General features: G+C 33.0%; 1 protein-coding gene across 2 annotated transcripts; it reads left to right on the top strand.

Moving 5' to 3' along the window:
* Nucleotides 1–1,312: 1,312 nt before the first annotated feature.
* On the top strand, nucleotides 1,313–7,044 carry LOC133782007 (protein ZINC INDUCED FACILITATOR 1-like). Of its 2 annotated transcripts, XM_062221146.1 has the most exons (18): nucleotides 1,314–1,536; nucleotides 1,810–1,850; nucleotides 1,967–2,027; nucleotides 2,170–2,272; nucleotides 2,376–2,478; nucleotides 2,598–2,651; nucleotides 2,735–2,797; nucleotides 2,877–2,926; nucleotides 3,014–3,089; nucleotides 3,819–4,037; nucleotides 4,129–4,216; nucleotides 4,301–4,386; nucleotides 4,532–4,639; nucleotides 4,826–4,870; nucleotides 4,983–5,071; nucleotides 5,400–5,443; nucleotides 6,041–6,196; nucleotides 6,899–7,044. In XM_062221146.1, exons 1-17 carry the CDS (start codon nucleotides 1,383–1,385, stop codon nucleotides 6,127–6,129), a joined length of 1,473 nt encoding a protein of 490 aa, XP_062077130.1. In that variant the 5' UTR covers nucleotides 1,314–1,382; the 3' UTR covers nucleotides 6,130–6,196; nucleotides 6,899–7,044. The 2 variants fall into 2 exon arrangements, with proteins under 2 accessions (XP_062077131.1, XP_062077130.1); XM_062221147.1 differs by lacking the exon at nucleotides 2,735–2,797 and having other exon boundaries at nucleotides 1,313–1,536.
* Nucleotides 7,045–27,224: the final 20,180 nt, after the last annotated feature.

Genomic DNA, 27,224 nt, shown 5'->3' with positions numbered 1-27,224 from the left:
TGATAATTTGGAAGAAAAATGTATGAAATGGTGTGAAAATTGAATGAAATAGATGAGTATTTATAGAAGAATTTTTTTTAATATATTACCATTTTTTACACCAACGGTAATATTTTCCTATATATAATATATATATGTATAATTAAAAAAAATAAAATAAAAATAAAGATAGCACCGTTGCCTCTGTGAGGCAACGACTTCTTCAAAATTGATAAGCCACTTTCCACTCCAATGGTAAGCCATCAACATATTTAGTAGCCTGTCAGAGAACTATTTAGGAGACCACGAGCATTGGAGATGGTCTAATTGACCAAATTTAAAGGCCACGTACTCTGGGGATAGAAATTCTATTGTGCCACTCAGCATTTTTCTTAATTGAACTTTTAATTGAGAATAAATTTTAATAGGACAGATGTTAATGTTATGTTAAATTAAAATTAAAATTTTTAATTGAGTCTATTATTATTCTTGAGGAGAGATTGTTGATATTAATTGGGGAGAGAGAATGAGAAGGTTGCCTTGGGGACAACACATTAGCTCGGTTGATAAATTTAGTGACAGAGGCACTAAAACCAATGTGAGGCTGAAGCCCACCTCAAATTTTTAGTTATTAAAATTTTTAATTAAATATTTTAATATAATCAAAGAAAATAACATAAAGGTCCTTACTAAATCTCTAAATTTATTCAAAGCTACACTTCTTATCAAATTCTAACTCCGACACGAATACATTGGATGCTTGTACTAGTTAAATTTAGAAAAAATGCACACTATTTTAGGGCTCAAATTATGGCCACCATGTTGCTAATAGACTGGACACCATAGCGTGGACCAATTTTTAACATTTACTTAGGATGGATTATTATTCCCATTCTCATCTCTTTTCTTTTCTAAATAGTCAATAATGACACGAGAGAGTGCAAACAAAAGTATAGAGTGGGATTTCCATATCACTTTTCTTTTTTGACTCGAATGGACTATTCTAGATCTACGCTGTTGTTTTTTTCTTATTAGAGAAATCTAGTGCTATTAGTTGACACTATTAATTCAACTGTTGCAATTATATATATACATATAAAAATTGGGCTATATATAGATTCCTGAATAATTAGTTGGCATATAAAACAAATATAATGTTGACAATTAAGTGCTACAAATATGGTAATAGTACGTGGCTGGTAGGTGGCTAGCTCTGGCCACCCCAAAGTATAGGCCCCTCGTACTCCTAGAAGTAAATTTTGTTAGGTACATAATTATTATTTTGTAGCATTCACATGGCTACACATAAGGTGCATAATTGTGTGCACAATTGAGTCTTTTCTCTTATGAAACCATATAAATAAACAAGTCTCTCTCTGTCTATTTTCATCTGTAATAAAAAGATGGCTGAGAATAGAGAAGTGCTGCTGAAGCAGGATGAGAGGGTTTACTATGATGAGAAGTGCCCAGGTTGCAAGATTGATAAACTCAAACAATCCAATCCAAATATTCCTTTCAAGCATTTGTTCTATGTTTTCATTGTTGCCCTTGTTGCAGGTACTACTACTACTACTACTATGCTACCTTTACTTATTTGTCTGTACATAGAAGTGAGTTTTTTGGTTTCTCTTATATATTAAAGTTGAAGAGCCAATCATTGAAGCAAAAAAGGTGATGTTGGATCAGTTTTCACATTATTCAATTCATTAACACTAAGTTTGATAAGTGTGTCTTTCTTTTGATTATCTACACTTGTGTAACTGAGTAGGCTGGTTATAATAAAATTTTGTATCTTTGATTCTTTTTTCTTTTCTTGGTTAAATTTTGCAGACTTGCCGATTGCAACTCTTTTCCCTTTCATGTATTTCATGGTGAGTATGTGTTTTGGTAAATCCAATAAATTATACAAGTGCTTAATTCTTATTTTTTAACCATATAACTCATGCTTCATCTGACTCATACGGTTTATATTAAAAACTTTCTGCAGGTAAGGGATTTTCATATTGCAAAAAGGGAAGAGGATATCGGTTACTATGCTGGTGCTATTGGTGAGCTTGTGTTATGACTATTGTGACTTTATTTATTTTTAAAAAACTATCCAAGATTATACTTCTTATGGTTATTTTTTTCTTACTTTATTAAAAAACGATCCAAGATTATAGTTCTTATGGTATCTTTCATCTCTTGTAGGAGCTTCATTTATGTGTGGAAGATTTTTGACTTCTTTATTTTGGGGAGTTATAGCTGATCGATATGGTCGTAAACCTGTGATTATCTTTGGCACAATTGCTGTGTTAGTACTAATTCTCATTTATCAAGTTTGTACATATATATTCAAGATATAGTTTCTCACTTTGTGCTCTTATATTTATTTATGTCAATGATGATTATCTCAGGTTAATCTTCAACACACTTTTTGGACTTAGTACAAGCTTCTGGATGGCAGTTTCTATGAGATTTCTCCAAGGATGTTTGTGTGGTAATCTTGGTGCTGTGAAGGTATAAAACCCATCTAACTTTGCATAAAACATATTCTTTGATGACATTGATGGATCATTTTTGCACAAATGCACTTAGATAGGCTACTTATGTTAAATTTCTTTTCTTTTCATTTCTAGGCATATGCTTCAGAAATTTGCCGGAAAGAATATCAAGCTTTGGGAATGTCAATAGTAAGAACCTTTGTTCTCTTGTTTTTAAATTTCTCCCTCACCACATTTGGTATGGGATATAAAAAGAAGAGTAAATTTCTCAGATTAGCACAGCTTGGGGAATTGCACTAGTCATTGGTCCAGCTCTTGGAGGTTTCCTTGCACAGGTATACTTGTTGTCACACTTATGTAACATATCATGTGATTATTATTATTTTTAACGAGTTTGTTTGTACAAATATGTAGCCAGCAGAGAAGTTCCCAGATGTGTTTTCTAAGGAATCTCTGTTTGGGAGGTAATTATAATAATTTCTGAATTTTGATCTGATTTTATTACTTTTGTTCATGTATCTAATTTGTAGCTTAAAAAAATGATTTGATAGGTTCCCCTACTTCTTACCCTGCTTGTTCATATCAATTATTGCACTGGTGATAACTATTCTGTGCTTCTGGCTTCCGGTATGTTCATGTGTCTACTTTACTATCTTTATCATTAATTATTCCACTTCAGACATCTTATAAATACTGGTATGAAATTTAAGGGGCAATATAAACAGAAGACTCAGTTCAATTTTTCAATGATCTTATTCTTGGTTCAAGGCTAAAAGAATCACAAAGAAACTTTAAAGATCAGAAAATCCATAACTGTAGCTAATTAAGAATAATTTTCTTCTTATATTTCAACATTTGTAGTTATGAAACATATCCTTACATTTGTGACGATTTCGTAGAAATATTCAATAGCACACTGCAAACAGAAAAGTGAATTTGTTTGGATTATTTTGGTAAAGAACCCATATCATAATCGTAATTACAATGAAAGGGTCTAAAGATTACTTGTTGAATGTCATATTGGATCTTTTAGCTCCAAATATAAGTGCATTAGGTGTTGTTTAATCTGTATAGTAAAAAAACTAAGTACAGCACAGAAAAAGGAATCTTCCTAGAGGAATGTCGATAAGGCAAAAATTAGGAGTAATGAGTTGGAGAATTCTCCTAATCTTTGTCATAGATGGAGTTTCTCAAGTTTTAAGCTGCTTTGGTAACTCTGACTTGTACAATTGGACTTGTGATTTTTTTTTCTACAGTGAAAGTTACAATACTATTCTTAACATGATATCTTTCGTGTTTACCATGTTCAAACTTTATTGACAGACATAAAGGCTAACAACTTGCATGTGGTTTCAGGAAACACTTCACTTTCATAGTAAAAACGATGAAGAGGAGAATGAGAAACTTTGTGACCGATTAGAGGCGAGCAAGTATGGATCCGATCCAAATTCAAATTCGCAAGAGTGTGAACAAGACTGCCAAACTCCTCAGCAAAGTCTTTACAAGAACTGGCCCCTAATGTCATCTATTATTGTATATTGTGTTTTCCAACTTCATGACATGGCTTATGCAGAGGTAAAAGAAAATTTTCTTCCTTCACTTCAATGAACATTTTATTTCTACTTTGTTTTGGAGCATTTCTATGAACTTTCTTTATTGGTTATAGATTTTTCCATTATGGGCTGTTAGTCCTAAGAAGCTTGGGGGATTAAGCTACTCAAGTTCTGAAGTTGGTGAAGCTCTTTCAATTTCAGGTACATGACTAGAAAATATATACACTCAACACTTACATAACTGTTGTTAGTATGCTTATCTGATTTTCTTTCATCATGTTCTAGGCATGGGTATGCTTCTATTTCAGTTATTTGTGTACCCTCCATTGGAGAGAAGGATTGGCTTATTACAGCTGACTCGAATCGGAGCGGTATGTCTTTAGCATTTTTCATCTCTTTTAACAATTAACATATCAAACACACTTGTGTTTAGTTATGAAATTTATTTTAATGTCTTAAGCATCACTTAGAATCTTTCTGCTTGAAACTTATTTTTTTGTTTGATTTCTTGTGAAGGTTGTTACAATAGCATTGCTATCAACTTACCCTTTTATGGCCAACCTATCTGGTCTCACTCTCACTCTATTGATTGATTATGCATCTGTGATGAAGAACATAGTGTCTGTAAGTGTACATATCCATGGCTACAAATATGAATGGGATGAGATCTTTAAGGTCTTAGTTTCGAATTTGAGACATTTTAGTCATTTGTAAAAGATATAGAGACTTACAATAATATCATACTTTTGTTCTATATAAACCTAAACCACTTACAATAATTATTAATTGTTTAATACTGTACAATATCAGGTATCCATTGCTACTGGATTGTTTCTACTACAGAACAGAGCTGTGGTAATTCTTTTGCCTTATTTGCTATGTTTGAAAAATGTTTGATTCAACCAATATGACCATTGTCAGTAACTCTTTTTTTGGTCAATTTCTATTTGACATGGATGAAATGAAGAGCCAAAAGCAAAGAGGAGCTGCAAATGGAATATCTATGGCAGGCATGTCACTATTCAAAGGAGCTGGTCCAGCTGGTGGAGGCTCATTGTAAGTCTTTTCTCTAAATAAAATTTGTTAGTTTTCTTAATTTTCTTAATTTTCTTCTTGTATGAGAATTCTAAGCTGTTTGTGCTATTAATTATTTATATCGTTAATTTAGATATGTAAGATAGATCATGCTTGTACAAAATCTGAAAAAATGGATGCAAAATATTTGAGAAGTAGGAAATTATTAAATATCAAAATTTTGAAGTTGGGGACTAAAAAAAGATGAAGTTGGTGATTTTTGTGGGGAAAAAAAAGAAACATAAATAGATTAGGCTTGTACATGAACCTAAAGTGAAAAACTCTTATATGTTTATGGCTTTTTTTGCAGATTTTCTTGGGCAATGAGTCGTCAACATGCATCCTTTCTCCCTGGTATACAATCCAAATATCTTTTATTATTATTATTATTATTATTATTTGAGAAAGACCAATTTAGACTTTATCATATTTATACCACTTAGCATATGTATATGTATATATAAGAATGATCAATATGTATATGTGTGTGCTTGTAAAATTAGTTTTTGTTTCTATGTGCTATTTTTATATATATAAGAATTATTGTAGTATTTAGACACATTTTGGGAATACAAGTAATATAAGAGCACTTCCAATAGATAAGATGAAATATATGATTCCCTAAAATATAAAGAAAAAGTAGTGAAAGTGAGCTTCCATGAGCTAAAAACTTAATTTATATCATAATTCTAGTTTGAATTTAGATCTATCTAACCAGTAACTACTCAAATCCCACTCTTAATAACATTCAACCAGTTCAGTGCACATGCAATTTAAACATAAATTTTAGTTGGAATTTAGATTATCTAACCACTACAATACATGGAGAAGCAAATTAGTAACCACTACAATAAATTTTTCCCAAATCGCACAAAATTTTATAATTGTATATTTTTCTACAAGTCTTGTTGATTTTGTTGTCTTATAGGTTTTTTCATTGAATATATGCAGGTGTCCATATGGTTTTCTTCATTTTAAATGTGATTGAGTTCATTGCATTAATGATGACTTTCAAACCTTTTCTAGACGTCCCAAAATGACATCTTATCACATGTAATTAGTTGTGGACGATGGCCAGCTTATATAATAAGTTCACTTCGATATGAGGTACATCTATATAATCAGTATTAATTTTTCATTTCTTTTAGTCTCTTTAAAAGAAAAAATAAAATAAAATAAAATAATTGATGATATCTTATACTTATTGGCTAGAACTACTCTGTAAGCTTTGTTTGGAGATCCTACACCAATATATACACTGCACACACAAATAATAATAATTTGTTTTTTTGGAGTTATCTTCATAATATGCTTCATCACTGTATCATCTTTTATTTTAAATATCACACTAATCATTTTCATTGTCTTTTAATTTGTGTCTTTTGTTAGTAATAATATAGTCTCAAAATATTTACTCAAATATTATATACAGTAATGTGATAGTTTAGCTTAGCCAATCACATTTATTAAAATTATGACCCACTATTTTAAAAAACAGTAATACGTTATATACTGTTTAGATACATATTTTTAGTGTTCGTATAATTACTTATATGTATTTATTATTGGTGAGAATTGAATCCCTTAATTACAAATTTACAATAATAAATTATTTTATAATGTACGTGTGGTTGTCTCTTTTACTTGATCAGAGATGAAACTAGCTAATAATATTAATAGTTAATTAACAGGCCTAAAAGCCAATAATTATTTATATATATACATATTATATTTACATTGATGTTGGATCATGAAAATGAATACAGTTACTAGACATTATTGGGCTCACTTTATTCCCTTGTTTTGCAGATATATATTTACCTACAAATGCACTTGATAGGGGCAATTTTGGCAAGAAGAACATAGTGTAAAATTAGGGGGAATGTGACACTTTTCTTCGAGCTTTTTATATAAATATAAATATATATATATAAATACTAAATACAGTCAAAATCCATCTTTGTTTGATTATATTTATAAAATTTATTAATTATTGTTATTAAATTTATATTATTGTTATATAAATTTGAAATAAATAAATAATATTATATATAAAAAATAACATAAATATATCAAATGAAAAATTAAATTAAAATATTACTTGTAATTTTAAATATATATATATATAATATGAGTAATGATTATTTTTTTTAATAAAAATGAAAATTATATATTATATATTATTATCATAATAATATTTTATAACATTTAAATTTATATTAATTTAATTATTAAATGTCTCGCTACAAAAAAATCATTAAATATTTGTAGTATATATTAATATAATAATAATATTTTATATTATTTAAATTTATATTAATATAATTAATAAATATCTAGTTTTAATTAATTTTAAATGTATATTTCATTAAATATTTAGAATAATTAATAAATATCTATTTTTAATTAATTTTTTTCTTTTTTTCTCAAACTCTCTTTTTTAAAACAAATACCCGATTAATATTTTAAATTTCTTTTCTCATATATATTTTTTAAAAAGTAAGTATTTAAAAAAAAATCCACTTCTGTAAATTATTATTTAAGAAATTAAAGTATTCTTGAACATTCTCAAATAAAAATAATAATTTTTATCAAAATAAAAAATCTTAATTACTATTTTTAACTCAAAATTAGAATGAAATATAAATATAAATAATTTAAAATTAATTTGTTTTATCTTAGTCGAATAAAAATTATTAGTAAAATCACAATATTCAATTTTTCATACTTGTAGAAGATTTTTTAAATGATAAATTAATGGTAAATCTAAACAAAAAAAAGATAAGTATATTTTTTTAGGGGAATTACCATATATACAATAATTCTAAATTTTTTTTCATTTTTACGGTTTTTTTATTTGTATTCCAATTTTATATGTTTTTTTTTCCATTTTATATTACAATAGAATTTTAATATTCATTTATAGGATAAGTACCCCTAGCTCTCTCTTTTCTTTCAGTTGAACTATCTCTTCACCCAAATCGGCAACCACCAACTCGATCCTGCGGCTATTGAGAACCCCAAAGCCTTCGTTACTCAATTCCTGAGAACTGCCCAAAAAGTGTGCCTCAATCTATTAAGCAGATTGTTGTTTATACGATATGTTGATTTTGTTGCTACTTTTGGGCAAAGTAGAGAGAAAAAATTGCTTTGAGTGATTGAACTCAAAAAGAACCCAATAAAAAAGTTTTTATTTTTAATTATGTACCTCAGGGCAAAGTAGTACCATACCAAAACTAAGAAAAATATACATCCAAGCCTAAAAAAAATAGGAGGTGTAATTGAAGTGGAGAAAGAAGAGATATTGAAATAAAATGATAATGTTCTCCAATATGAGTTCAAGATATCTTCTATTAATAGGTGCAAGTATTAGTGTATTGATTTATATACCTGAGAGTGTTACTTTTGTATAAACCCTAGATCTCAATTCACAATAATGATGGCCAAACATTAATATGAGAAAATTAAATCAAGAAGATATGAACAAACGAGAAGAACTTCATAAAAATAATAATAAAAACCACAATTCAATAATCAAAATAGATCCATCTTATACTCTAGCACAAAAAGAGTTTAGTTCTTCATTACAAACATAAACATAATAGCAATGTAGTTGTTCATAATTAAAAACTCAAAATAAAAGGAAGAAGAAAGAAACTAGATATAATGGTGATGATCTTGATGAAGTCTAGCCTCCTTTTCCTTTCTAAGCATGTAATCCCAAGTCTAATCTCCTCCAAAACGTACTTAGAACCCTAATTAAACTTTTCTCCTTTATATTCCCTCCAAAAAGACCTCTTTTGCCCTTCAAAAATCGCAATTTAAACTTTCCGTACGGATCCAGGCGTTGCAGCCCCTTAAACAGGCGCTGCTGCGCTACAAAAATGCCAAAAACAAGCTCTCTGTTTCAGTCAGGCGCTACAGCCCTAATTCAGGCCAGAAATTGCGATGCAGTCCCTGAATATGGCGCTGCAGCCCTATTTCACGAATTTTTTATTTTTCTTCGTTTCACTTCCGTTTTGTACAAATTTCGCGCCACTTTTCCTTGGACCCTACACAAACACAACACAAGCATAAAACCAAACAAAACACCCTAAACACCTACAAATTAGATATAAAATGACACTAATAAGTGAATCTAAAATTCACTTATCACCAATGCAACTAAAAGCAACCCAATGAAACCTAAAGCAACTTTAGAAAACTCATTTTAATTTCATCTTTACGCAACTCATGCAACCTACTGCAATCTTAAATGCAAGCCTAATGCAACTCCATGCAACCTAAAGCACCCTTATGCAACCTAAATTAACCCAATGCAACCCATGGCAACTTAAAAATTTATATGCTAATTTTATTCTCATGAAACTCACTGCCACCTCAAATGCAACCTATTGCAACCTAAAGCAACTTTAAGAAAACTCATTTGCAAATTTCATATTTATGCAACTCATGCAATTCTCTGTAACCTCAAATGCAAGTCCAATGCAAGCCCATGTAACTCAATCAAACCCTAAGAAACTCACTGCAACCTCAAATTCAAGCTCAATGCAACCCTATGCAGCCAAAAGTAACCCAATACAACCTCAAATGCATGCTTAATGTAAGTTCAAACAATCTCAAATGCATGCCCATGCAACCCATAGAAACTTAAAATCTCAAATGTTAATTTCATCCTTATGAAACTCATACAGCCGATTGCAACCTCAAATGTAAGCCCAATGCAACCTAAAGTAATTTTGAAAACCTCATTTGCAAATTCCATGCTTATGCAACTCCTGCAATCCACTGCAACCTCAAATGCAAGCCTATGCAACCTAAAAACTTATTCAAACCTAGATTGTATCAAATTCAATACCCATATTTGACTAAGAAACCAACTTAGGATGAACAATATCCAACTTAAATTCAATAAAATGAAACTAATACTCAATACCCATATTGGATAAATCTTATTCAAATCAAGATAGCATTTATTCAAACCCAAAAATGTTCAAGAGTAAAATGAAAATGTTTTAGACCTAGATTCACAAAAACTGGATACATAGATTCACATGCTTTTCTTCTTCTTCTTTGCAACGAAGCTTAGGGATAGTGACAACAAGCTTCCACGACAATGAGAACCCCAGCTCCGAACCCACAAAGAAGTCAACCGTGATTCAGTCCTTTGAGATTGAAATTAGGGATTTGGTTCTAAAATGGAGAAAGGAAGAAGGAGAAAGAAAGTAGATATAGAAAGAAGGAAAGAGAAGGAAAATGATTTTCAAGGAGAAACCAAAATGGAGAAAGGAAGAAGGAGAAAGAAAGAAATAGAAGGAAAATAATTTTTAAGGAGAAACCGTATTTTTGAAAGAAAAAGATACCAAGAAAACATAAATGAAAGGATATTGAATGTACAGTATAAATGAAATAAACTTTAGTAATATATTTATTTTTGGAAAAATCTTTTTTTTTTTAAATAATAAATTAATTAATATATAAAGAGAAAATATATCAGTTTGACCCTTATATTTTTCCAGAATACGCGAATAAACCTTGTATTTTGTTATATGACATTTCAGGCCTTTTGTTTTGCAAAATATATCAAAATGGTACTGTTGACTAAATTCTGGTCAAAATATTTTTCAATATGACCAAAATACCCTTATGTTTTTTAATTAATGAATTAAATTATATAAAATAAAATATTATTAAATTCAAATTAATAAAAAAAATAAAAAAATTAATATAAAATTAAAAATTACTAATTAACTAATTAAAACCAATAAAAAATCACTAATAAAACAAAATTAACCAAAATTAAATCTATCCTACACTAAAAATTATAAACAAAACTCAAACTTTCTTCTTCTTTTTCAGCCACGCATTTGCCAATTCCAACTGCCCATCCATCATCATCATTGTAAAGGTTGAAATCTACAATCATATAACTCGATTGTCGCGAGCATTGATAAACTGTAGAACAAAGACAAATGAGTAAACGAGAAACCTTGGGACACCGGGGTGGTGTCGTCCGAAGGCACTCTAGCACTCAAGTCAGTAAAATTGTAAATAAAAATAGCAGAAAGAAAGAAATAACAAGTAAATAAAGAGTGTAGAAAGAAAGTATGGGATTTGAGAGATTAGTAAGGGTTTGGGAATTATAGTGTGACTCTGAGTATTGAGTGTAGCAGTCGTCTCATATAAAGATTTTGTTCCAATTAGTCTATAGTCACAATCGGTTAAAAAATGATCCTTCGATCCTCGTCCAAGAGAAGACCTTTTATAAGCCTCTCATGAGAGTCGCTACTCTCCTAGTCATGGCTTCCATGGAGAAGTGATCTCTCCACTGAAAAACTTCACCATGTACGGTACACAATGTCATAGCTCCTAATTAGAGAGATCTTATCATGTATATATATATATTTATAAATGTACGATTCCCACATGGTTTTGGTATTGTGTGGTATGACTATGTGCATCATTCCAATTTTATTTCACATTAGCCTCAAAATTTTAATTTTACTTTATACAAACATCATTTTATTGTAATTTAGGATAGCTTGAATATTATTTTCATACAATTAGCTAATAAAATATTAAAAACATAAAACTATGAAATAATAAACATTATGTTAGGAACAATTCCTAGTGCGCAATGGAAATTGCGGTAATGATAGTATTGTATACAACAATTTTTTTTTCATATAAACAACTTTATATGAGGATCATTTAATATACAATATGTTAATCAACAAGATATGTATATGTAAAAATAATACGACATGATTTTCCTCTTGTAGCCTATCAAGAATCATTGAATCTTTTCGTATATATTTTGATCATCCTATTATTGCTAGAGTAATCACACCAAGATCTTCCAAGACGTTCTCTACACCTCAAGATGTGGGTGGGCACATAGAGAATAAGAATCAATATTTGTGAATCAAAAGTAATTTCAACACATGAGACTCGTGATTATAGACTAGAGAGAAAGGTATATCTTATGTGAGAAAAAGATGATCAATTTTTTTCTTCTGTGAAAAAGTTCTTTTCCTATTTTCTATCATATAGAATATATAGACATTATTATCATCATCATCATAATAATAAAATTTATCACCTTTAATAATAATAAAATAAATGATAATTAAAGACAAAGTCTTACATTCCATTTTAAAACTCTTTTCAAAATGTTTTATTAGTCAATTAAATAAAATAAAAAATTAATAACTGATCACCATCAGTAGTGGTACACGCATATGGTAGTCTAAGAAGTCCTATGCGTGTAGCACTTCCCTAAAAAAATGGAATATGATTTTTCATGCATTTTTATTTTAATTAATTAATAATTTGAAATTCAAATAAGGTGTCATCTTTTTAAGAAAAGATAACATCTTTAATTTCAAAATCCAAAACGAATTATCCAACTCACAAAACTTATTGACATACACTGTCAATACTTTATCATTCCAAACCAAGCTCATAAACTTATTAGCCTCCGCAGCTCAGACTATGTCTTTATAATTTCTTTTATCAAATCACTATCTGAGTTCTTCCCAACCCATCATACAACCATCTAGGTTTGAGTATCATTTCCAGGCATCCTTCTACCACAATTACTTAGCGCAACCCCTCAGTCACGACCTCTCATCCTCATAATATCAAGGATGAAGTTAGCTATGCCCATCCACTAACCAATTCCTAGGCAAATTCGAACTTTCCTCAAAACCAGAGGATAATGCCTTTTAAGCCTTCCATATAGTACTCTTATCTGTCTATATCCTCATATTAAACCACAATGGTAACCCCACTGTCAAAATATACAAAGTAGCTCTTTCCCCAGAAAAGTCTGCTATTCACCCATCTTGTCTCTGCTATTAGACCCCACAACTTTCTCACACACTAGCAAACATTCGCTGCGACCTTCAGGGGATTCCAACCTCAATAATCATCTGCAACCCTCACTAAAACAATACCAAGTCTACTTAACCATTTTGGACGCAAACAATTTGAGTTCATCCACCATTGCTGACTAAACCTCTCAGCCCTGATGTTCATAATTCGAACCATCCTATGGTCAGGTCCAAACAACCACAATAATCATGCACACATACAGCATAATAAACACCAATCTTCAATACTATGCATTTAGTTACCAAATTTTATTGCTACCAGGAACATTCACACTTTACCATGCTTTCTATATACTAATAACCAAGTATAACATATAAATTCAATTTAAACAATATACCACATACAATCAGTATACAAACCATTATTCAAATATTCATTCACATGCAATAGCAATGCTGATCAGCACGCCTCAATTTCATCACACAATAGTCAAGGGTCAGGCCCTATCAGTATCTCATGCTCCCTATTAATCACACAACTTAATACATTCATGTTTCACTCAAGCACTTAAGCATATAATCTCATATATTCAATTACAAAACCCTGAGTCGAGCTTGTCTTTAACGGCGAGTGTACATGTCCAGCCAATCCTCAGGAACCCTTAAACCTAGACCGCTCTGATACAAAGTTGTAATGCCCTGGATAACCAAGATCGTTACACTATGTGTTTAAAATAGTGCAAGACTTGCTAACAAAGTCATTTAAATAAAAATGTGAATCTAAGTCATAAACAGGTTAGGTTTAAAAGATTTTCGTCATAAACAAATAATTTTCATTAAAATAAATGTTTGGTACATGGGATCCCAAATCAGGGTTAAATGACATGTTTACAAGATTTCCAAAAGTTATAAATAATCAAGGCCACTCTAATGGAAAAATACACATTTTACATTTTCTTCCTTGTACAATCCCTCGACCGTGGCGGTCGAGCAGCTGACAATGTACACCTCGCCCCCAGAGCTCTCCAACCCATGGTTGATTCATCTTACCCTTGCCTTTACCTACACCACGAAGCACCCGTGAGCCAAGGTCCAGCAAGAAAACTATAACATCATAGAACAATCAATATCGATAACCAAATAATTCACAAAGCATAACCAAATGATTTACAAGACATTAATCAATTATCCAACAAGCCATAACATTAACCTAATCAGTGATAACAGTCGATAAATCAACAATCTAACATCTAGATATTCAGCATATCATATTCATCAAGTTAGCATCAGTACACATATCATATATGACTAGGGTCAATGCCCTTAGGTCGTACCCTCTGTTTAATCCACTGTCTTTGGCTCACTTAGGCCAAGCCCAGTGTTCAACCCACTGACTACAGTCAACTTAAACCGAGCTTAGTGATTATTAAGCTGTCCTCAGCTACCAGTGGTCAAGCCGCGTCCTGTGCGCCAATATTAATTCCGGCACTCTAAGGCCATTTATTTCATGTTCACATGGCATAATACCATTATACAATATTACACGAAAATATAGGGAACCCTTAGTCCCAACATAGTCACACAACCGGGTGCAGTTTTCTTACCTTTAATTCCGAGTGCTTTGATTAAGAAAGATGACCCTCAAGCACGATCCTGTCTCGAGCCCTAGCATACACCTAGTCACAGCCATGATAAAGGATTCCATCAATAATAAGTTATCAAAGGTTTCCAGACCAAGTTCTAACCTTTGAGACATCAAATTCCACCAAGCACGATAGTAGAATCGATCTCGAGCACCCTAGGTTAAGTTCCCGCACCTTAAACCTCCTCAAGGCCAAAAATGCCTTTAAGAGTTGCGGCCCTAGGCCCTCCATGTCGCGGCCTGCCTCCTACCAGAGGCCCAGCCTCCCCAAACAGCACATACGGGTCGCGGCCCTAAGCGTCCCATGCCGCGACCTGCCCTCCTTCCTGGCACAAATTTGTTCTAGAGGGCCGCGACACACAAAGAACAGAGCCATGACCCGACCCCTTCGAACCCAGAAAAATCCCCATTTTAAACAACCTAACCTCACTCAATTCAACCCAAAACCATCCTAATAACATATTTTAATTATCACAGTAGTTCTAATATACTCCCAACAGCAAAACCCATAGGAAAACTAGCCTAAAGACTCATCAAAATTACACTTCAATCCTTGAAACCCAAAATCTCATAAACCTCCTAAAACAACCAGCAATTCATAGAATTCAAGTGCTAAACCATAATTAAAAGCTTACCTTTACTGAAGAATAAATCCACCTAGTAGTTGCTGAGCTAATCCCCAAGTCCTTAGCTCAATTCAAGTGATTCCTAGCCCAAGATTTCACCTTAGCTTCAAAGGTTAGCTTGAAAGAGAGTGTTTCTAGAGGAAGCAAGAGTGAGAGAGAGAATATTCAGTTTTGGCCAAATTCTATCGGTTTCTTGGTTTTGTTTTATTTAACTTAAGTTACTTAAGTTAATCCCAAAGCTCGGGGTACCAAAAACGTCCCCGAGGGCAGAATGGTAAATTTCCCCAATATTTCCTCCTAAACTCTCTAACTTCAAATATATCTCCAATTATTTATTTTCATAACCCAATAACCCAAATGAATGTCTATTACCCAAAATACCCCTTGACTCGCCCTGAGTCGGGTATCGGATCCTGTTGTGACTTTCATGCTAACTTGCTCCCTAGGATCGCCTCATGCCGTATTCTGCAAATATATCCACATAATAATTTGGTCTCAACAGCTTATCACAAATAATTACATTTATGCCCTTAACGGGCCAAAATTACAATTATGCCCTTACAAGCTCAAAAGGGGGCCACATGCTTATCTAATACTCATAAACATGAATTTCACATATCCATATAGTCATAGGATCATGCATATCACATAATCATGCATCTTATCAGTAATTCACATAACTACCAATTATGCCCTCCCGGCACACTAATCAAGACCCTGTCTCATGTCCTCCTCTTCCTGAGGTGTTTGTTGACATTTTTCTTTAGAAAATTTAACTCCTGACCAGGTAGGTGTAGTTCCTTTCTTGGAGTTTTTCATGCCAAAGCGTTCTAGCACTTTATCAATATAAGTTGCTTGAGACAGTGCTAAAAATTTGTTCTTTTAATTTCTACAGATTTGAATTCCCAGAACATATTTAGCTTCTCCCAAATCCTTCATTTGGAATTGCTCAACTAACCATTTTTTTTACTTTTGATAATGTTTCTATGTCATTCCCAATGAGTAGAATATCATCAACAAAAAGAATAAGGAATACCACGATCTTTTCTTTGATTTGTTTGTAAACACAAGGTTCATCAACATTTTGTTCAAAATCAAACGTTTTGATTGTTTCATCAAATCTATGATTCCAAGATCTCGAAGCTTGTTTAAGTCCATAAATAGACTTAAGAAGCTTGCAAACCTTTTGCTCCTGACCTTTAACTTTGAATCCTTCTGGTTGAGACATGTAAATGGTTTCTTCAAGATAGCCATTCAGAAAAGCTGTTTTAACATCCATTTGCCAAATCTCATAATCCATGCAAGAAGCTATGGATAAGAGTATGCCGATAGATTTAAGCATGGCCATAGGTGAAAAAGTTTCTTCATAATCAACTTATTCTTTCAGTGTGTAGCCTTTTGCCAATGGCCTTGCTTTTAAAGTCTCTACTTTCCCATATGCTCCTCTCTTCTTCTTGAATATCCATTTGCAACCAATAGGTTTAACATTTTCAGGTGGATCTTCAAGAGTCCAGAAAAAATTGGAATACATCGATTCCATTTCAAGGTCCATGGTGTTTAGCCATTTTTCTTTGTCAGAATCTTCCATTACGTCTATATGTGTCAATGGATCATCTTTGTTTGTGTCAGACACAAGCATCTGAACTTCAAGTTCATAGCGAACTGGTGGTTTACCAACCCTCCCACTATAACGAAGCTCTCCATTATTCTAACTAGAACTAGCGACATCCTCTGGATATTTTTGATTTGCCACTACTGGTGATTGGTCTTGTTTATTTGAGACCATTTCCTCAAGTACGACTTTACCTTGAGGTTTGTGGTTATTTACATAGTCATGATCCAGAAAAGTAGCATTTGTAGATACAAACGTTTTGTAATCTTTAGGAATATAAAATTTACCACCTTTTGTTTCTTTGGAATAACCTATAAACATGCACACTTCAGTGTGTGATTCCAACTTCCAGGTCTTTCCTTTTAAGCACGTGTGCAGGACAACCCCATATACAAAAATGGCGTAAACTAGGTTTAGTGCCATACCATAATTCTAATGGTATTTTCTGAATGGACTTAGATGGAACAACATTGAGTATGTATAGAGCACATTTTATTGCATAACCCCAGAATGTCAAAGGAAATGATGAGAAACTAATCATCGATCAAACCATATCCAATAAGGTTTTGTTCTGTCTTTTTGAAACACCATTTTGTTGTGGTATTCCAGGTGTAGTGAGTTGGGATTGAATTCCACGCTCACACAAATAGTCCTCAAATTCATAATCTAAGTACTCTCCACCTAGATCTAATCGAAGTACATTTAGTGATTTACCTAATTGCTTTTCAGCTTCTGCTCGAAATTCTTTAAACTTACCAAAAGTTTCGGATTTCCTTTGCATTAAGTATATGTAACCATATCTTGAATAATCTTCAATGAAAGTGACGAAATATTCATAACCTCCTCTAGCTTGGACATTTAGTGGACCAAAAACGTCCGTATGTACAAGTTGAAGTGGTTTTGTGGCTCTTGAACCTTTAGCAGAGAAAGGTCTTTTGGTCATTTTGCCTTCTAGGAAGGATTCATAGACTAGGAGAGAACCAATAGATAGTTATCTTAAAAGACCATCCTTTGTTAGTCTGTTAATTATGTCTAGACCAATATGTCTTAATCTCAAATGCCACAAATATGTTTCACTATCGTAATCTATCTTTTGTCTTTTAATAGATCCGGGATTTGCAGTTTTAAAATAATTCAGAATTATAAACATGCTCAACATTGGACTCTAACTTGTAAATTCCACCTTCAGACTTTGTAGAATAAATGTCAAAACCATATTTTGAAATAACAATTGAATTATTATTAAAAGAAATATTAAAACCTTGTTCATGCAATTTTGATAAGGAAATAAAATTTCTAGAAAATCCAGAAATAAAATAAACATTTTCCAACATAATAAATTTATTATTATCAAAACCTAGGCAAGCTTTTTCAACTTCAGCTATCATGATCTCCTATCCACTTCCAACTCTCATGGTCACTTTCCATGAGCCAGCTTCCTCGAAGTACTAAGACTTTGCGAAGAAAAACAAACATGATTAATGGCTCTGGAATCAACTATCCAAGATGAAAAATCGCCTTACACTAAACAAGATTCTAAAACAAGAAAATCACATTAACCCTTCTTTTTGTCTTTCAGTTCAGCCAGGAACTTAGGAAAATTCCTTTTCCAATGACCATCAATTCCACAATGAAAGAATGATCTTTTTGGTGCCTTCCTTTCGGAGTTCTTTGCATAGTTATTCTTCTTGGAAGACTTGTTGGTCTTCTCTGATTGTTTGTCCTTTTTCTTGTCCTTTCCTTGGCCACCATTCCTTTTCTTCGAATTACCATTTGAAGTGGAAGGCTTGGTTTCAGCAACATTTTCCTCCTCAACCTTAGTGGAACTTTTGTTTAGAGACTCAAAAGTTTGCAACTTATTCAGCAGTTGGGTCATGCTGTACTCCAGCTTGTTCATAACATAGTTGGTAGTGAATGCCGCAAAAGCTGGTGTGAGAGTAACAAGTATCACACTTACTTGAGTTCTCTCATCAATGGTCACACCATGGATTTTTGCATCGTACAATATGTTGATCATGTCTAGTCATGTTCTCTGACAAAAACATTTTTTTTTATTTTCATATTCATGAAACTTTTAGTAGCATCATGTCTGCACTTATTAGATTGCTAGCCAAACATGTCTTGTAGAGATTCCCAAATCTCATAAGCTGTTTCAACAGTTTCAAACTTCTTTCTGAGCACATCATTCGTACTAGCAAGCATATAACATTTGGTCTTATTGTTAGATAAGATCCAATTGTCATACTTTTCTCTAGCAGTTTTGGCAGTAGTGAGAGCAAGAACCTCAAGACATTCCTCATTTAGGGAAAGCATATGGTTTTCACATATCAAAAAAATGTTCATGTTTGATTTCCATTTCTTGTAGTTATCACCAGTCAATTTTTCATTAGCAAGTAAAGCAGTTACAGGGTTTGGATTGGACATATTGCTGAAAAATAAATAAATAAAATATAATGAATTTTTGAATATAATAAATATCACTTTATATTTGGAATAGAAAACATGATGCATGAATGCAACACATAAAATACACACATAAAAAATTAGTTACTAGTCCACGATAGATTAATTTAAAATTAATGGACCGCCTTAGGGTAGGTCAGACTAATCACAAATTAATCTTGAGACAAGATCTCAACTCCATAAGTGAAAACTTAAAAACTCATTTCTCTCTTTTGACTTATGAATTATCGTTAGTTTGGTCAATATGTTCTAGTCGTGCTCGAAAGCCTAGATACATCTTCACAGTGTAACCCATTATTTTTCGATTAATGACTTAACTCAAGAGTGTGCCTTAGGGTCAGTCAAACTTGAAATACATCACTGATCTTATTCTCTTATGAGAATTCAACATTGAGATAAAATAAGCATATTCGGAAGCCTTTCCTTAGGGAGGCCACAAACGGAGGCAACACAATGTTGGGGTTTAATGCCCTAATTAAAATCTAAATTCTTTGTAATCTCATTTTATTATCAATAAAAGAATAGAAACCATTTTTTTTGACTTGGTTAATCACTTTCCTCACATGTTTTATTTTCATGATTATTTGTTTAATATAAACTTCTATTAAATCCCGAGCATATAGCTAATCTTATTTATAGTGACGTAATCACAGTGGAATATAAATATGATTATATGTTCAAAATAAGTTAGTCCTAAGATTAGTCAGTGCACCAGATTTACATTGACTTGCCAATCTACGACATGATCTACTTACACATTACAATGTTATGTTCTTTCTAGAACATTAGCAAAGTAGATAAGGTCAGATGTATTTGTTACATCGGACTGGACCGATATTGACAGTTGATAAGATAAGTAAACATACCGTTATTATCTATTCTAGTCATATCATATAGTTGACCATAGGTCAATTCAATCTCAATTCTGAGTGGTTAGTATTCTAACTGATTGTATTATTTGAGTTCTTTGACTTGTTCGTTACTAGCTTACCCTACGGACTAGCCCATACTTACATTTTGGGAACTCGGTAGTATAATTGAGTGGGAGTGTTAATCATAGATATAAACATCTATAGCTTCTGATGAAGAAGTGAAACAATGGTTTCCTTTTAATTTGGTTCAAGGTGTTAAATGATAGAGATCTCATTTCAGTAATTAAATTAGTTTACTGAAATATCATTTATAAGGAACTAAGTGTTTTAAGGATAAAATACAATGAGGGGTAAAACGGTATTTTAGTCCTATCTCATTGTAGACCGTCTATAGAGGATTGAGTGACAATTATGGTTGTAACAATGGATAATTAATAGCGTATCTATATTTGTTATAGAGCGTTCTATGAATTCAAGAGTGCAATTCCGAGTCTATAATGGAGTCATGAGGGATTAATAAGTTAGTAAATTTATTTGTTATATTTATGATAACTTATTGGAGCTTGATTTCATAGGCCCATGGTCCCCATTGTACCTTGGATAAAATCATCTAGATAGTCTCAATTAATTGATTTAATCATTAATTAGAATTATCAAAGTTGACCAGGTCAATTTTTGATAGTTTCACAGAGTTGTGTAATTTTGAGAAGAAAAGATAAATTATGACAGATTTATTAATTAAGATAAATTGCTATCTAAATTAATAAATAAGTTTGAATCAAGGTTCAAATTATAAATAATTAATTTGATAAAGGATTTAAATAATTATTTAATTAATTAAATCAATAGAAAATAATACAGGCCTTGATTTTAAGTCTAATGGGCTTATAATCAAATGGGAAATTTCACAGACCTATAGCCCATGGTAATTTCGACCTAGGGCTTCAAAATGACTATTATTTTATTGATTTTTTAATTAAATTAAATGGCCTAATTGAGTCTATAAAAGGAGTGCTTAGAGAGAAGTCAAAACATAAGTTAAGTCACAAGTCAGATTTTCTGATAGTTTTAGATTCACTCTAAACACAAGTCCTTTTCTAAACCTCTTTGTTATTTTCTCTTCTTCTCTCTATATCCATCTCATGTGTTGAGAATTGCCTACACTAGTCTAGGTGGTTCTAAGGATATATTGGAAGATTGTGAAGAAAATAGAAGATCGATTCAATTTCTTGATAATACTCTGCGACAGAGAGGATACAAGAGTTAGAGAAACTAAGAAAGGACTCTTTAATTCCGCTGCGTATACTGTAAGTATTCTATTCTTTGTTTCTCTTTGAATTCAATTTTAGAAACATGTTTTAGGCTATCTCGTATTAATTTGTTTAATATTAGATATACATGAAAATAAATAAAGATCCTGTATAAACAATTTAATCATGTTCAAGCAAATAAATATATTAATGCGGGTTTGATGTTTTGGGTATTTCTAGAAAATTACAACACTTGCAAAAAAATACACAAAAATAATTAAACTAACTAAGGCCTAATGAAGAGATCTTGGACCTTCTCTTTTAGTCTTTGGGTCATTACTATTTTAATCATCCATTATGAATTAAATAACATTTTAATTATTTTAAACAACTTTAAAATAATAAAAATTTTAGTTTTAATACCCAACAAGTTATTGAGGCCCAATTAGAATTTGGACTTACCACAAGTAATTCAAAAATTATTATTAAAACACTTTTAATTATATTGGGCTAAAAATTGCCCAAATGGAAAATCACACATCCATTAAGGTTTGCATGACACAAACCCTAATGGGTGTGTCAATGGTGGGCGGCGGCTAGCAGGGGCACGCATGGAGGCTGGCATGCATGGCTGGGCGTAGGGGCATGAGCTCGGCATGAGGCGTGCAGGAGGCACGGCACAGGCGTGCACGATGTGAAGGGAACAACATGAGCGGCTAGAGCGCTAGCTTGTGCCTCGGGGTTCGAGCTCGGGGCTGGGGCAATAACAGAATTTTATCCATAATTTAAAAAAAAAATACAAAATTCCTATGCCCCAAAATGGCTTACAATTTTTGTATATCTAGAATTAAACGGGTGACAAAATTTAATATGTTCGGATATTGGAAGGTAAAATGGTATAGTGGTGGATCATAGGAATGGACCACATTAGACTATAATTAAAGTGATTGGACATGGAAGGTTGTAACTCAGCAGATTGAGTTAGTATAATTTGGTTCATGTGAACTGGTAATGAGGCAGGGTAACTGATAATGCTGAGTTGAAACCCTTTGGTTTTTCCAAGTTTTGGAAAGAAATTAGAGAATGAAGAGAATAGGGTTGGAACCTGGAATTATTGGTTGGTTACAGAAAGAATGGCAATCTGAAGACTTAACGGTTATTCTAAAGGATTATGCATTGAATGTGCAGATGTTTGAGATATTAAGGAAAGTATAACTCTTTGATGGAATAGTAACTGTGATGAATGCTGGATTACAGCTAAGGTGACACGGCATAAGACATGGTAAGATAGAAAGCAAGAATTACTGTTCTAAGTAAAGAAATGAAAGGAAATGGGTTCTACGGTTTAGTATTGGTTCGGAGGAAAAAAACCAATGAGGTTGTTGGAATTCTTAAAACGGGAGTATCTGCCTATTTGAAAGGACATAAGGGTTCATAAGTTGTAAACTTTGGGATACAAAGCTCCAGAAGAAGAGATTTGGATTTCTCCGAGTAGTGCAGACAAGGAAGAGTATGCTATTCTGGGAAAGAAATGGGAGTTCTGACTCCCGATTCAATAAGAATTCTGAGATTGTACCAAGGTTTAGGCCGGAGGCCTATAAGCTAATCTCACGCGGGTAGGGGTGATGACTTATGAGTATATCTGGTATCAATGATAAGACAAGAAAATCGACCGCTGATGAAATAAGAAGACCCTGGGGTTTCACCAGATTTGATGTGCAAGAAAGAGTTAACGAAATTATAGTTATAAGACAAGATGTTGTGGAACAAAATTGTTACTCTAGTAAGGGTGTTATTAAAGGGTAAAAGGTAAAGAAATTGAACCTTGGCATTATAGTCAGAGGTGTGAGATTCATTATCAAATGTGCTCAAATAAATTTCGAGGACGAAATTTTTATAAGGAGGGGATAGTTGTAACGACCCAAAATTACTAGTAAGGCTTAAGGGTCTTAATTAGTGTGTCGGGAGGGCATAATTGGTAGTTATGTGAATTACTGATAAGATGCATGATTATGTGATATGCATGATCCTATGACTATATGGATTTGTGAAATGCATGTTTATGAGTATAAGATAAGCATGTGGGCATTGTTTAGCTTGTAAGGGCATAATTGTAATTTTGGCCCGTTAAGGGCATAAATGTAATTATTTGTGATAAATTGTTAAGACCACATTATTATGTGGATATATTTGCAGCATATGGCACGAGGCGATCCTAAGGAGCAAGTTAGCGAGAAAGTCACAACGGGATTCGATACTCGACTCAGGGCGAGTCAAGGGGTATTTTGGGTAATAGACATTTATTTGGGTTATTGGGTTATGAAAATAAATAATCGGAGATATATTTGAAGTTAGAGAGTTTAGGAGGAAATATTGGGAAAATTTACCATTCTACCCTCGGGGATGTTTTTGGTACCCCCAAGCTTTGGGATTAACTTAAGTAACTTAAGTTAGTTAAAACAAAACCAAGAACACAGTAGAATTTGGCCAGAACCAACTATTCTCTCTCTCACTCTTGCTTCCTCTAGAAACACTCTCTCTCAAGCAAACCTTTGAAGTTAAGGTGGGATCTTGGGCTAGGAATCACTTGAATTGAGGCTAAGGACTTGGGGATTAGCTCCGCAACTACTAGGTGGATTTATTCTTTAGTAAAGGTAAGCTTTTAATTATGGTTTAACACTTGAATTCTATGAATTCCTGGTTGTTTTAGGAGGTTTATGAGCTTTTGGGTTTCAAGGATTGAAGTGTAATTTTGATGAGTCTTTAGGCTAGTTTTCCTATGGGTTTTGTTGTTGGGAATGTATAAAAACAACTGCGATAATTAAAATATGTTATTGGGATGGTTTTGGGTTGAATTGAGTGGGGTTAGGTTGTTTCAAATGGGGATTTTTCTGGGTTCGAAGGGGTCGGGTTGCGGCTCTGTTCTTTGTGTGCCGCGACCCTCTAGAACAAATTTATGCCAGGAAGGAGGGCGGGCCGCAACATGGGAAGCTTAGGGCCAAGGCCCGTGTGTACTGTTTGGGAAGGTTGGGCCTCTAGTAGGTGGCGGACCGCGACATGGAGGGCCTATGGCCGCAGCTCTTAAAGGAATTTTTGGCCTTGAGGAGGTTTAAGGTGCGAGAACTTAACCTAGGGTGCTCGGGATCGATTCCACTACCGTGCTTGGTGGGATTTGATGTCTCGAAGGCTAGAACTTGGTTCGGAAACCTTTGATCACTTATTATTGATGGAATCCTTTATCATGGTTATGACTAGATGTACGCTAAGGCTCGGGACAAGATCGTGCTTCAGGGTCATCTTTCTTAATCAAAGCACTCAGAATTAAAGGTAAGAAAACTACACCCGGTTGTGTGACTATGTTGGAACTAAGGGTTCCCTATATTTGTATGTAATATTGTATGATGGTATTATTCCATGTGAACATGAAATAAACGACCTAAGAGTGCTGAAATTAATATTGGCGCACAGGACGTGGTTCAGTCACTGGTAGCTGAGGACAGTTTAATAATCACTGAGCTCAGTTTAAGTGGACTGGAGTCAGTGGGTTGAACATTGGGCTTGGCCTAAGTGAGCCAAAGACAGTGGATTAAACAGAGGGTACGACCTAAGGGCGTTGACCCTAGTCATATGCGATATGTGTACTAATGCTAACTTGATGAATATGATATGCTTAATATCTGGATGTTAGATTGTTGATTTATCGACGGTTATCACTGATTAGGTGAATGCTATGGCTTGCTGGATAATTGATTAATGTCTTGTAAATCATTTGGTTATGCTTTGTGAATTATTTGGTTATCGATATTGATTGTTCTATGATGTTATAGTTTTCTTGCTGGGCCTTGGCTCACGGGTGCTTCGTGGTACAGGTAAAGGCAAGGGTAAGATGAATCAACCATGGGTTGGAGAGCTCTGGAGGCGAGGTGTACATTGTTAGCTGCACGGCCGCCACGGTCGAGGGATTTTACATGGACGGAAACCTAAAATGTGTATTTTTCCATTAGAGTGTCCTTGATTATTTATAACTTTTGGAAATCTTGTAAACATGTCATTTTAACCCTGATTTGGGATCCCATGTACCAAACATTTATTTTAATAAAAATTATTTGTTTATGACGAAAAACTTTTAAATCTAACCTGTTTATGACTTAGATTCACATTTTTATTTAAATGACTTGGTTAGCAAGTCTTGCACTATTTTAAACACACAGTGTAACAGTCTTGGTTATCCAGGGCATTACAGTATCCCTATGCCTCTGCAGTAGGCAGTCTAATGTATGAAATGTTATGCACTAGACCTAACATTTGTTATGCAATAGAGATAGTCAGCCGTTATCAATCCAATCCTTGATTGAGTCATTGGACAACAGTAAAGAATATTCTCAAGTATCTTAGACATACTAGAGAATGCATGCTTGAGTATTCAGGTGGAGACCTAAACCCCACTGATATACTGATTCTGATTTTCAATTAGACAAAGATAGTCGAAAGTCGACATCTGGATCAGTTTTCACACTTGGAGGAGGTGTTGTAGTTTGGAGAAGTATTAATCAATCAAGTATTGCAAACTCCACGATGGAAGTCGAATATATAGAAGCTTGTGAAGTAACTAAAGAGACTGTGTGGCTCAGGAAGTTCTATATTGATCTGGAAGTTGTTCCAGGCATGGATCAACCACTTGTATAGTATTGTGATAATAGTGGGGCTGTAGTTAATTCAATGGAACCCGGAAGTCAAAAGAGGGGAAAGCACATCAAGAGGAAATATCACTTGATGCGAGAGATAGTCAACCGAGGAGATGTTACTTTCTTGAAGATTGCCTCTGAAGATAATTTTGCAGATTCGTTCACAAAGACTTTATCTATTAAATCTTTTCAGGGCCATGTAAAAAGCATGGGGTTAAGGGAAATGCCTCATTTGCTTTAGGGCAAGTGAGAGATTTTTGGGAATTGTGCCCTTAAAGCAATTGTAGTTGACAATGGTTTTAATGAAATAAATGAATGAATTGAACTATTGTATATATGCAGCTTATGTACTATATTATTGTAAATAATATTAAGTAAATATCAGTAAATTCCCAAGTTCATCTATGTGGTCTCAATCTCATATTGGTATGAGAGGATAGAGATTGAGATAATGGACTTAAATAGTTCACAGTAAAATAAAGTTATGGAATCTTTAGATTAACTACTACTAGTATGGTCCACTAATATTATGAATACACGTGACCTAGATTCTGGTTACTAGTATAGTAGGACACTTTAGTGGAGGTACTTTGCATGTATGTAGAACTGGACCAGGTGGCATTTACTATTACTTGTTTGAATATTGTTTCGTAGTATTATAAAACACATCAGCTGATGATCATATACAAACTAATCTTAATCCTGAAGTTACAATGAACTCCTATATATGTTATTTCAGCCTTTGATTCATGCGTTACGGTTTTTCAGAATGATCAGGCTAAGAACTATTATTTTGGGGACTCAATGATGTATATGGCTGGGAACATAGCTTACCAGATATAAAATCTATACCTTCTTATAGACTCAATGATGATTCCCTATTGGATTGGCTTTTGGATCTGAAAAGGTTATTGACGTCAAATTCATAATCAGATTATGAATTAACATTCACTAGTAAAGTTAATGGTACACTAGGAATCAAGATATAATTAAAAGGGTAACGGTAATTTTATTCCCAATTAATTATGAATCATCAATAGAGGATTAATTTGTATGTAATGATTGTATCAATGGACACTTTATGGTTACGATAAAGTAATCAGTAAATATATGTCTTTAATTCTCAAGAGTTCAGTCTCATATTTATAGT

Source organism: Humulus lupulus, chromosome 6 (assembly GCF_963169125.1).
Source record: "Humulus lupulus chromosome 6, drHumLupu1.1, whole genome shotgun sequence".
Classification (NCBI taxonomy): domain Eukaryota; kingdom Viridiplantae; phylum Streptophyta; class Magnoliopsida; order Rosales; family Cannabaceae; genus Humulus; species Humulus lupulus.
This window is presented reverse-complemented; position numbering and strand designations above follow the sequence as displayed.

What these genes read in the sequence shown, in the direction of transcription:
- LOC133782007 (XM_062221146.1), top strand. Translation starts at nt 1,383, where the DNA reads ATGGCTGAGAATAGAGAAGTGCTGCTGAAGCAGGATGAGAGGGTTTAC. An exon ending in AAGGAATCTCTGTTTGGGAG is followed by an intron (nt 2,927 to 3,013) that starts GTAATTATAATA and finishes ATGATTTGATAG; the next exon opens with GTTCCCCTACTTCTTACCCT. An exon ending in ATGACATGGCTTATGCAGAG is followed by an intron (nt 4,038 to 4,128) that starts GTAAAAGAAAAT and finishes TATTGGTTATAG; the next exon opens with ATTTTTCCATTATGGGCTGT.